The sequence below is a fragment of the Sorex araneus genome, chromosome 3, assembly GCF_027595985.1.
Source record: "Sorex araneus isolate mSorAra2 chromosome 3, mSorAra2.pri, whole genome shotgun sequence".
NCBI lineage: Eukaryota > Metazoa > Chordata > Mammalia > Eulipotyphla > Soricidae > Sorex > Sorex araneus.
In genome coordinates, this window is record NC_073304.1 from 80,855,962 (window position 1) to 80,869,475 (window position 13,514).

The 13,514-nt window shown below is 35.4% G+C and overlaps 1 protein-coding gene across 1 annotated transcript in view; it reads right to left on the reverse strand.

Annotated features, from left to right (window-relative positions):
• Window positions 1–13,514, reverse strand: part of DPH6 (diphthamine biosynthesis 6) — a 158,826-nt gene that overhangs the window by 67,807 nt on the left and 77,505 nt on the right. Inside the window, exon 4 of the mRNA XM_004609552.2 lies at window positions 851–924. Coding sequence (XP_004609609.2) covers window positions 851–924 — 74 coding nt within the window. The remainder of the gene's footprint in view (window positions 1–850; window positions 925–13,514) is intronic.

Here is a 13,514-nt window from a genome sequence, read left to right on the forward strand (position 1 = left end):
TAACTAACTAAATGGAAAATAAATTTATTCAGGTTCTGTTTTGCTAAACTAATACTTTAGTTTGCTAAACAGCTGACACTTGCTAAACAATTATAATTTGAATTTATGAGATTTGTTTGTTTGGTGGCCACACCCAGCAGTGCTCAAAGCTTACTCTTGGCTCTGTGTTCAGGGATCACTCCCAATAGTGTTTGGGAAATCATATGGGGTGCAGGAGATCGAACCTAAATTAACCACGTGCACGAAAAACACCCTATGAGCTGTATTATCTCTTCAGTCCCAACTTCAGTGTTTTTTTAAAATAGATCAAATGAATTGCTGGTTTGGTATTTGCCAGCCAATATTTAACTAGAATTACATGCTTTGGAGGAGGAAGGTTTAAAGAACTTTAAAGTTGGAGTGCTAAATTTCTAAATATTTGAATTACATGAATATCTTCAGCTTAGAACTGGATTCTAGGGACTAAATAAGAGGAGTTTCCTGAATGAGTTTTTTTTTTCCTTAAAAAGTTATCACATTCCTTCTATTAGGTCCTAATTTTATTTAAAGAGATGAGTTAAGGGATTAAAAAGGTATACTGGCTTAAATTAAGAAACATTAAAAATAACATACTTGACTTAAAATACTTTGCCATTTTTTTTTATAATAATTTGTTTTACTTCACAGTACATAAGTTTTCTCATGTGTGACATAATGATAGGAAAAAGTAAATGTGTGACTTAGATAAATGCATACATTTAGTCTCATGGAACATGGAGAACAGCATCATTTGGACACTTTTATTTTTTAATTATTTACATTCTCAAAACACAAACATTTTAAAATATAGGACAAATCAAAGTTCTCTTACACATTTTCTACTCGTACACGTTGATAATCAGAAAGTATAGCCCCGACTGACACTCCCTCAATATCTTCTTTCTCCTGAAAATAAAGAAAAATAAACCTTTTAAAAAATAAATAAACAAGTTGTTCTGCATCAGGCTCTGAAAATTATAAACTAACTGTTCTACAACGCCACTTTGGAGAAGAGAAATTTACTAAAAATACAGTCTCCATTCAGGAAAAAAATCATTTATTTAAGTCATTCTCTCAGCTATGTGGAAAATAATTATTCTTTCAAGTGAAAATGCAACTAACTAGAGACATATTCTATGGAGATGCCAAAGACTTAAAACACATTTCCAAATTGTTTTCTAAGTCAACATATTCTTAAAGACTTGTGTTTGAAGGATAATTTAAACATAGTCCTGTTAAAAAACAATATTTTCTGATTAATTAAAAAAAAAACAAGACAGTGGCATAAGTGATAGCACAGTGGGTAGAGCATCTGCCTTGTACAACAGCTGACCCATGTTCGATTCCTCTGTCCCTCTCGGAGAGCCCAGCACGCTACCAAGAGTAACCCGCCCTCACGGCAGAGCCGGCAAGCTACCTGTGGTATATTCGACATGTCGAAAACAGTTAGAACAAATCTCACAATGGAGACGTTACTGATGCCCGCTCGAGCAAATTGTGATCAACGGGAAGACAGTGCTACATTTTAGAAAAGTAATTGATGTAGAAATATTTAGGAAACAGACAATAGAGATACAGAGATATAACAATATGTAGCAGAGTGAATGAAAATTTTATGATGGAAGATGACAATGGATTATTACCAAGAAAGTTACAGCTGGGAACACCCAGTAGTATACCCAGCAGAGACCCAATGGGATAAAAACTGGTCCATTCAGCATACTCACTAGGGTAACCACCAAGAGAATAAAATTCAAGTATTGCAAAGTTTGCAGACGGTACAAAGCAAGGATGGATTCTTTTTTTTTTTTAACTGTTTTTATTTATTTGGAGTCACACTGGCCATGCACAAGAGTTACTCCTGGCTCTGCACTCAGGAATTACCCCTGGCGTTGCTCAGGGGACCATATGGGATGTTGGGAATCGAACCCGGGTCGGCCGCGTGCAACCCTACCTGCTGTGCTATTGCTCCAGCCCAAGCAAGGATGGATTCTAAAGAAAAGAAGATCAATCAAGAATATGGATGAATATGGACAACATGGGAATTTGAAAGGACAGGTCTAAGATCAGATTTAGAGTAAAGAAGTATAACATAACACACTTAGGGAAGAATAATACACAAGACAGGTATAAAGTAAGGAATTGTTATGCAGAAATTAGATATGAAGTAAGTGACTGCGGGGAATAACTAATAACAAACTGAATAAAAATTCTATGCACTGTAGCACTGTCATCCCATTGTTCATCAATTCACCAGTAACGTCCATTGTGAGACTTGTTACTATTTTTGGCATATCGAATATGCCACGAGGAGCTTGCCAGGCTCTGCCAGGCAGGTGGGATACTCTCCGTAGCTTGCCAGGCTCTTCAAGAGGGAAAAAATTCTATGAGCAGGTATAAAATAAAATTCACCCCAGCATATGAAATACAGAAGAAACTACTTGTGAGATGACTTCCTTGTTAATAACTCTGGTTTTTCCAAACTCAAAAATCTACTTTTAAAAAGACTATAGTGTTTCACATAAAAAAAAGAATGCAAAACTTTGAGACATACTAACATAAACCATTATGTCCTAAAAGGGTGACATAATAAATAACAAAATGCCCTACTGGAATCTCTTATGAGTTTAGAGATGAAGTCCTATTAAAAACCTCTTTTCCAAAATGATATAGAAATATCAGCAAAATCCTGCCCAAATAAAGTGATTCTATTAGATAACATTTTCAGGAAAAGAGCTATTTCCTTTACTTTCCAATTTCAACAACACTGTGAGAATATTTGCTTATAACCTTTCTCTAACCTTCTTTGCTATTTTCTTTTCATAGAAGTCATTGTAACCAATAGAAAAAGCCAAGACAAAATGTCCCTCATTAAATGCAAATATGACTTAGTGTTGTGATTATCAAAAGATTTAAATATTAGTTATATCTTTAAAGCATAGTTTTTTTGTCTGAAGTAATGCTGTAAGAAAAATGTATGTATGATATTCAGTATTTTACATACATTAGGTATGTGTATTTTCCTCTATATAGCTCATAACATAGAATAGCCGATGTTGTTCTATCTAAACTAAGTAAAAAATACTATTAAAATGAATCACATATATTATTCATTTAAAATGTGCTGTGCTCTTTGATTCTTATTTAATGCTCAACACTATCATAAAATAATTATTTTAGTCTACATGTATTCCCTAGTGTCCATTCAATTTCTATTTGTTTCATTTTCTACTTGTTACTAACTTAATCAGCTCTAGAATGACCAATCCAGCTAAATTAAGACAATGGCTAAATACAGATTATTATTGTAACTGTTCAACTATCATGAACTTCTATCCATTAGAAATCTAAACCACTTCTTACTAGCTCTATAATTTTAAGTGTTATGTAATTGACACTTTTTTCCCATTTATAAAGTGAAAATAACAACAGTTCCTATTTTCAAAGATTAAGAAAATTGAATAAAATAATTCCAAATAACTGTGTCCAGAGATTCTCAGTAAATGTTCTTTCCTGTCAACACCATCATCTTTTTATTATTAGAACTACTTGTATAGCTATTTTGCTACTACTACTACTACTAACCACTCTCACACATCATCACTGTCCTACTACTGGATAAAGGTCTAATTCCTTTTAGCTGGAATGACTCCTTTGTTGCTGGACGATAATCTTTTTCTCGTTACTACTTAAAACATTGTACTGGAGCGATAGCACAGCAGATAGGGCGTTTGCCTTGCACACGGCTGACTCGGCTTGGATTCCTCCGTCCCTCTCAGAGAGCCCGGCAAACAACTGAGAGTATCCCACCCACACGATAGAGCCTGACAAGCTACCCGAGGAGTATTCGATATGCCAAAAACAGTAACAACAAGTCTCACAATGGAGATGTTACTGGTGCCCACTCGAGCAAATCGATAAACAACCAGACGATTAGTGCTACTTAAAACATTAACCTTCTAACCTGTGATGGTTTATGTATCACTTATTTGGGCTAAGGGATGACCAGATAGCTGGTAAAAAATTATCTTTTGATATTTTTTGAATAGAATAAGTTTCAAATCAGTAAACTGAGCAAATGAGATAGTCCTCAACAGTGCAATGGACATTATTCAAGGCCCATCTGTTAAGGGCCTTTTCTGACTCCTAAATAACATGTGATATACATTATTAATTAATGAACTGATATTACACATCAGTGAAATGAAATTTCATTTATTTTTTACCACAATAACACAACTGATAACATCCTGGTATACAGTCAAAGACAACTCTAGATTTGGAGCTATCAGTACTGTGCTCACCAAAACAGTATGGCAAACACAGTGGTTTTCCCCTCGACCCATGGTAATACTGAGCCTCTTGTCATTCACTCAATATTAAAACATATACCAAAAATTTGTTTTATATATTTATACTATACATTACTCTCCAAGATCTTTTATCCTTTTCAGTCCAACAATTACTTAGGCAATTACTAATTTTCTTTATCTCATTATACATTAGTTTGTATTTTCTGAAATGTTATATTAATAGTACCATACAATATGTACCATTTTGCTTCTAGTTTCTTTCATTTAGTGTAATTTTAAGATTCCTGTTGTGAGTTAACCCGTACTTTATTCTTCTCATTTTAATAATGCAATTATTTATTTATTGATAAATTTTTGGATTGTTTCCAAGCTGGAATTCTTGAGAATAAAATTACCATATATTTTCTTCTATGTCCTTGTGTAAAAATATGTCTCCAGTCACTGAATAGAATTTTAAGTGAGAAACGGTCAGGTTTACAAAAGCAGAAACAATAACCTGGTGATGGTGTGAAAGATGAAAATGAGGTAAAGAGGGGAGAAAATAGCTACTTTGCAGGAATTAAATAGAGATAAGACCAAACTAAAACAAAATTTACAGTGAAAGTTAATTGGACTTGGAGACCAACTGAAGAAGAATACAAAGTACACAGGGAGGGATGGAAACCAATTACTCCAGTTTCAGTGACTATTAACCGAGAAAGTAAATGCATATCTTAAAAGAAAAAAACAGTGAGTTTATTGAGCTGTGTCTATGCTGTTTTCAAAGTAGATAAAAACTATTAGGGATACTTGAATACTCTGAGGCTCAAGAGAACATAAAGATGTAGTTGTCATATCCTGTAGGAGGACTTAAAGCCAAAGAAGCAATTTAGAGTCCCAAGAATTAGGATAGACACAGTGCCAGAAGAGAGCATAGTGTAAGATCCTGTGTACAGCAAAGAAAGGGTACGCTGAGGGAGAAGGGAAAGTTAGTGAAGACAATGGAAGAGATGGTCAGAATGAAAAGCTATCACCAGAGTCATCCCAGAGTAAGGATGTGTGCACAAATAGAGAATTCTGATAGAAAGGAAGGATAAAGTAACAAAGCATGACTGATCACCTACATTAAGCTTTGTGGGTTCTTTTCTTTTTCCCCTCTTCCTCTCCTTTCTTTTTTGCAAGCCTCTCAAGCCGAGCTCAGAGCCTAGGGCGCCACTGCTGGAAATCCTTCGCTAATTGGGCAGAAGATTCAATGCTTGGGCTCAGTGATGTGGTTCTGCTTCTGCTAGCAGTGGGTCACCAGGGGCTCACTGATGGTATTCGGGGACCACCAGGCAATACTTGGTCATTGTCAAGAGACTACCAAAGCTTACACACCATAGAACTTGGGGAGGGGCATGGAGGGTGGGAATAAATTTAGTTGCCTGCTCTTGAAAGGCAGATATTCCTTTTTGAGCTACTTCCCCCCTTCCCACAAACCTCAGCCACGTAAATTCTTAAACAGTGATGTTATATTGATTTTTTTTCCTGAATCAATCACAATACATGTGATTTCATCTGTTGCATGTTTCTGAATATTATCCATAAATTAGTAACGCTTGCTTCTCTAGGGGCCTGAGTCCAATGTGTGCTCGAACACCATTCAGGTGTCTAAATTCAAAACAAAACTCTTGTTTTAGGCACATATGGAAGAGAGTGGTCAGAATGGAAGAAGCTATGACCAGAATACAGTCATCCCATCCAAAAATCATTCCATTATTTCACATCTTAGGAAAAGACAGTTGGGCTTACCTTTCCCTGTGACCTAAGTCTATACAGAAAATCTTAGGTCCATAGGAAGGAATTCTTACATAGGGCATAACATCTGAAAATGCTTTTAAATTATACTCCATGTGGCTGGAAAGATTGTATAGAGGTAAAGGGGCTTAGCTTGCATTTTCCTGGTTTTATCCCCGCTACCACATACCCTTAGGCACAGAGCCAGGAGCAAGCCCTGAGTACCACCAGGTGTCACACTAAATCTCCTATCCCCTTGGGGCTGGAGCGATAGCACAGCGGGTGGGGCGTTTGCCTTGCACGTGGCCGACCCGGGTTCTTATCCCAGCATCCCATGTGGTCCCCTGAGCACGCCAGGGGTGATTCCTGGGTGAAGAGCCAGGAGTGACCCCTGTGCATCGCCGGGTGTGACCCAAAAACCAAAAAAAAAAAAAAAAAAATCTCCCATCCCCTCAAAACTATAATCCAAATACTAGTGAAAAATAATGAATCTCTGTCCTTCTTTGCCACAAGTAATTACATAACAGCTTGTACTACATTTTTCCTACATCTTCCTTAGTAAAGAATTTATGAGAAAAATCCAACAACTTTATTTCCAGTGTAGACACTTTTTCACTGATAGCAATATTAGCCAAGTTTTTTCAAAGAAATAAATTCAACTCTGAAAAAAAATTATCAGCTGACAAATCTATATAAACTTAACTGCCTATATCTGAGTTGAATCATTCATATTTTTTAAAAGATCACTAAATTGGTATGACTCCTACTCAAATCACCAAAATATGAATCTGCAAACATGAGTTTATAACAAAGCCCTAAAGCCTACTCTTAAAAGCAGTATCCTAAAGATTGGAACACAGATATATAAGGCTGAAAATGGACTTCTATTATGAAATGTAATTGATGTGATGATATCATTTACTTGTAGAACTCGATATCACATTTAAAAGGCACTTACCACAGAAATGGGGATAATGAAGACATTCAGTCATATAGTAATGGTGCTAATTGTTAAGTTTAGAAGGAGGATTTATCTAGAAATCTAAACCTAGATTTGTTCATCCAGTAGTCACTTGTCTCCATACTGAGAAGTTTGTTCACAAACAAGATAAATTGCAAACAAGTTGTCCTTTTTCTAAAAAACAACAAACAAATAAAAACTAGGCCTACTTATGCTAAAGATGAGAAAATATGCAGCTTGCATTTATCGGGGATATTATTTTCTTTGAAAAATGCCTCAGTTACCAGTATTATTCTGTTAATGAGTTCCTGCCTGTTGAGAAAAAAATGATCTGCTGAATTTAAAGTGTTTTTCATCTGAAAGGCATTCTACCATTTTTAATATGAACCATTCATTAGAGAAGCACACTTGCATTATAGCTCTGAGTGGCAATATTTGGACTTCTGGCAACATGACATTATTAAATAAGAAACATTTGTGAATGTCAGTGATGTTCCAAGGCCTGGGTAACTAAATAAGAAATTGATACAGCAAATAAAGCACTCGATATTTTTTTTCTTTAAACTTTCAATCCTTCACTTTTGTAGAATTACTCAAGTCCAGGTTAATAGAACAAGCACACAGATGAATGTTATTTTATATAAAATAATGTTAAAAGTAACAGAATTTCAGACATCTGACTAAATTTTTTTTTGACTTGTTAAAAATCTTTTGTTTTTCTTAACAGCAAAAGTATAAAACATTTCTAAAATGGGGAACGATCACCATCTGGAGTTCTTCCATTAAACAGTGAGCTCATGACAGAATATTAGGTCACTAATTTGCAGCACTATTATCTCTCTTTGTGTGCTAAACTAATTAAGGAAAAAGTTGTTAAGGCTCAGTGTTAAATGACAAAGAAATTGTAAAAATTCATAATCATTTATTATTTATTTCCATTTTAAAACTAATAATGTACTAATTTACTTTTGAGTCTCCCACTTAGCTGCAAAAGTATACAGTCATCTGAGACCAAATTCAACCTACCTATGAAAAGAAATAGAAGTCTAAAACTATAATTCATTTCCCCTTGAGTTTTCCCAAGAATGTTATTTCTTTGCTATAAAGATTTAGTAATATTTGGAGGATTTCTGTGAAATTTAAACAATAAAATAAACAACTGAATTATTCATCCTTGTTAGAACAAAGCAAGAATCAACAGTACTCATTTCTAAGCAAATCATTTGGTATCAAGTATTTAATGTACTTAGAAATTACTACTGAATGAATTAAGCTTTACTGGTTAGTTGGAGATAACATTCAAAATGCATTTTAAGTGCATTTGCTGTAAACTTTAAGGGTTATTACAGATTTATTGATATACAATTGGCAAATTATACCTTTTAAAATATACAATGTGATGATTTAATATGTGTTTGCATAAAAGGATTCTATCAAGTTGATTATACATATCTATCACGTCACATATTTCTCTTTCTTTTGTGGGGGCATGCCCGCCCAGTGGTACTTAGAGCTTACTTTTTGGTTCTATGTCAGGAACCACTCCTGCTGAGGCTCTAGGGACTATTGCAGGTGCTAGGGACTGAACCTAGGTCAGCAGTGTGCAAGCCAAGTGCTTAACTCATTGTTAAGTTAACCATACTTTAGTTCCAGCACCATTCTTTTTTTTTTAAAGAAAATTTAAATGGCTCTCAAAGTAATTTTATTTGTACAATAATTTTATCAACTATAGTCTCTATGTTATATAAATCTCAGGTCTTACTAACTTACTAACTCAAAGTCTGTACCCTTTTACCAACTGTTCCATATTTCCCACATCCTGCAGTTCTTGGCAACTTCCCTTCCATTTCGTTTCTGTGAGATCAATTTGCTATTATTGTTGTTTCATATTCCACATATAAGTGATACCATAAAGTATTTGTTTCTCTCTGTCTGGCATATTTTACTTAGCTTAGTGCCTTCAAAGTTCATCCATGTTATTGCAAATGACAGGATTTCCTTTTTATTTAAAGGTTGAGTAATATCCCATTACGTATATTATATGTCGCACTTTCTTTATCCATTCATCTTTCAGTGGCCACCTAGGTTATCTCTCTAGCTTGACTATTGTGAATAATGCTGTAATGAACATGAAAGTCTATTTATCACTTTGAGAGAATGATTTTGCTTGCTTTGGATATAAGCCAAGAAGCAGGATTGTTGGACCATATGGTAGTTCTAGCTTTAATTTCTTGAGACACCCCCATACTGTTTTCCATAGTGACTTTACAAGTTTACCTTCCCATCAATAGAGCACATGTGTTCTTTTTCTCCACATATATTTTGCAAATGGGTAGTTAGTTTTCCTAGCATCATAACTGAAGAACTTTGTCCCTAATGTTCATTTTTGATTCCCTTGTTGAAAATTAGTTGATTATAAAATGTGCAGAATTTATTTCTTAGCACTCTACTCTGTTTCACTGATAGATGTGTCTGTTTTTGTGCCAACACCATATTATTTTGATTACTATATCTTTGTAATTGTTTAAAATCAGGAAGTGAAGCCTTTTGCTTTGTTCCTTTCTTAAGGTACCTTTGGCAATTCAGAGTCTTTTGTGGTTCTTACATATAGAATTTTAAAACTACTTCTATGAAAAATGCCATTGAAATTTTGATAGGATTGTAGTGAATCTAGAAATAGCTTTGGATATGGGTGTTTTAACTTAATTTTTCCAACTGATAAACACAGAATATTTAAGTAATTAATGTTGTGGAATTGTGATTCAATGTTTGGTACCACAAAACAACAACAACAACAAGCACCCAACCAGTAATGTTTTGCAATTAAATTTGTGTTTTTAAAAGAAAAAATATGGGGGCTGGAGTGATAGCACAGCGGGTAGGGCGTTTGCCTTGCAAGCGGCCGACCCGGGTTCGAATCCCAGCATCCCATATGGTCCCCTGAGCACCGCCAGGGGTGATTCCTGAGTGCATGAGCCAGGAGTGACCCCTGTGCATCGCCAGGTGTGACCCAAAAAGCAAAAAAAAAAAAAAAAAAAGTAATAGTCACTATTTGGGAAGAACTTGAAGAGCACAGGTAATGTCGTCTTTGAAGATCTGTTAGAATTCACTAGTGAACCTATTTTTATCTAGGTTTTAGTTCTTGAAAAGATTTTTTCATTACTGTTTGAATTTCCTTATTAATGATTGGTCTATTTGGGTTTTCTAATTCCTCTTGATTTGCTCTGAGAGACTGTATGATTCATAAAATGCATCAATTTCATAAATGTTTTACAACTTAGTGGCATAAAAATCATTCATAGTAACTGCTTTTATTCTTTTGTATTTCTGAGATATCTGTTTTAATTTCTTCTCTTTCATTTCTGATGCAATTTATTTGGGTTTTCTGTCTCTTTTGTTGTTATTGTGAGTCTAGTTAAGATTTGTTAATAATATTTATTCTGACAAAACAACTTTTGATTTTATTAACCCTTTATTCTGTTTTCTTGATTTTTACATCATTGATTTATTCTCAAAAGTTTTATTATTTCCTTCCTTCTACTAACTTCAGGATTCATTTATCATTTTTCCTAGTTTCTGAAGTTGTGAGATTAGGTTATTTATTTGAGCTTTATCTTGTTTCTTGATAAAAGGCTGTATAGCTATGAACATCACCCTTAGTACTGCTTTTTGCTGTGTCCCATAGGCACTGATAATTTGTGTTTTCAATTAGAACAATTTCAAGGAGATATTTTTTCTTTGATTTCCTTTTAGACCCCAAGTTTTCTTTAATCTTGAAGAAGATGTAGACTAGAAGTGACATAAGGTCTTGGGCACTTTGGAAGTGGTGAGGTACAGTAACTATGTATATCAATACCATAAAAGTTCACGGGATTGTAACCATATAACCTAAGCTATAATAAAGCTTTAGTTTATTATAGTTTATAATAAACCAAACTTAGAGTTGGATTTTACTGATGTCAACAGGAGGAATTTTAATAAATTAGTATTGGTATTTAGTTTCAAGTGAAGCAGGATAAGGGAAGGGAAATGAAAAATTAAAAGAATAAATAAATATTCCCAAAAATATTGTATAGAGATATGATGTAATTGATAGAAAGGAAAACAGGATAGAGGGAGAATATGTCATGTGAATACAAGTTCCCAAAAACATTTGATGGTATAGCATTATGAAAAAAAGCTGAAATGTCATTTTCCAGTTCAGTTTAGCCCTATTTTTAACATAGAGAAACATTATGCAGCTTAAGAATGACATAGCCTGAAAAATTATATCTAGTTTTATATTCTCTTAAAACTCAGGTATTAATCAAAGAGGAAAACAAAAGGAAATTCTACAAATTCTAAACTATTCTGTACTAAATTCTGGACTCTTGGAAAACAAACCCACTGTGCTGTCGCTCCAGCCCCAGCAGTCTCTTGCCCCCATGCCTGGCTGTCTTCACCGGGACCCCTCAGAGGGGGTGGGTTGAGTCTTCCTCCCCACCCCGAGCAGAGCCCTTGCAACCAAAGACCTCCAGAACCCAGCCACAGCCATGCTCAAGGCCACTCTCCACATGCTCAGACAAGCCTCATGCATGAAGGAACCGGCAGAGGAACCGAGGTGTGCAGGACCTGGGACTGAGATCTCCAAGCCTGCTTGGATCAGAACTGGGCCTCTTCCTCACAAACTGCCCCCAGTGCCGTGTAATACCATCAACGGCCAAAATCCAGAGACTATAAAACCAAGCTCCCGGAAGACATCTTATAGCCTAGTTCTCCCTCTCGGAGAACCTAGCAAGCTACTGAGAGTTTCCTGCCTTCACGGGAGAGTCTGGCAAGTTCTCCCGTGGCGTACTCATATGCTAAATACAGTAACAATGATGGGTCTCATTTTCCTGACCCTGAAAGAGCCTCTAATGTGGCACCGCTGCAAAGGATGAGTAAAGAGAGACTGCTAAAATCCCGGGGCTAGGACAAAAGGAGACCTTACTGGGCCTGCTTGAGAAAATCAATGATCAATGGGATGATAGTGATAGTGATACAATTTTTCTTTAAATATCTTTCCAAAATTAAACTTGAGTAAGACCATGATTTATGGTCAAAAGAATTCAAGATTTAATATGTGATAAAGGAAGCCAATAAAAATGAATGATTTTTTTAAAAAAACAGAGTGAAAGAGAAGACCTGATTTTAAACGCTTATTTATAAAATATCTAGCAACAAAATCTTGTTCAAATTCCTTAAGTCTAAGTGAAGATTTTTCATAAAATATAGATAATATTTAGTTCACAGAATTGTGTGAAGTAACTGGTAAATGGAAGAGAAAGTACTCAACCATAAAGAGTAATACAAATACTACTTATCTCCATTTTCTTATTAGCCTCTTTTATATTCTTATTTTTTTGTGTGTCACTAACATCACCCAGGATGAGAATATATTATATATATGTACATATATATGTATGTATATGAGATGAGAATATATTTTATATATACACACATATGTTAAGTTCCATTAGATTCTGTCAGCACTTGCATAACCCCCAGTAAAATGTCTTACATTTAATCATCAAGAGGTATCTGAGAATAATTCAGCAATTTTTATATATTCCACAGTAATAAATGCAAAGGGATGGTTATTTAATCTGTTAGTTGGCAATATTAAAACTATGCTTGATAAGATTAGAATTTTGAAGCACAGTAGAAATGCGATCTGTACCTATATGTTCATTACAGCACTGTTCACAATAGCCACAATCTGGAAACAACCCAAGTGCCCTAGAACAGATGATTGGTTAAAGAAACTTTGGTACATCTACACAATGGAATACTATGCAGCTGTTAGGAGAGATGAAGTCATGAAATTTGCTTATAAATGGATAGACATGGATAGTATCATGCTAAGTGAAATGAGTCAGAAAGAGAGGGACAGACATAGAAGGACTGCACTCATTTGTGGAGTATAGAAGAACCTCACATGAGGCTGACACCCAAGGATGGTAGATACAAGGGCCAGGAGGATTTCCCCACTGGTGGAAGCCTGCTTCATGAGCAGAGGGGAGAAGGCAGATGGAATAGAGAAGGGATCACTAAGAAAATGATGGCTAGAGGAACCAGTTGGGACGGGAGATGCATGCCGAAAGTAGCTAATGGACCAAACATGATGACCTCTCTCTCAGTGTCTGTGTTGCAAGCCATAATGCCCAAAAGTAGAGAGAGGGAGTATGGGGAATATTGTCTGCCATGGAGGCAGGGGGAGGGTGGGAAAGGGGATTAGACCGAGGATATTGGTGGTGGGGGATGTGCACTGGAGGAGGGATGGGTGTTTGGTCATTCTGTGATTGTAACCCATACATGAAAGCTTGTAACTATCTCACGGTGATTAACGGCAACAGATTACTATCTCTAGACTCATGGGATAAAGAAGTTTTTCAGAATCCAGAAACCAAGTACCCTTGCTGAAGCTAGAACCTTGGCTGGTCTATATA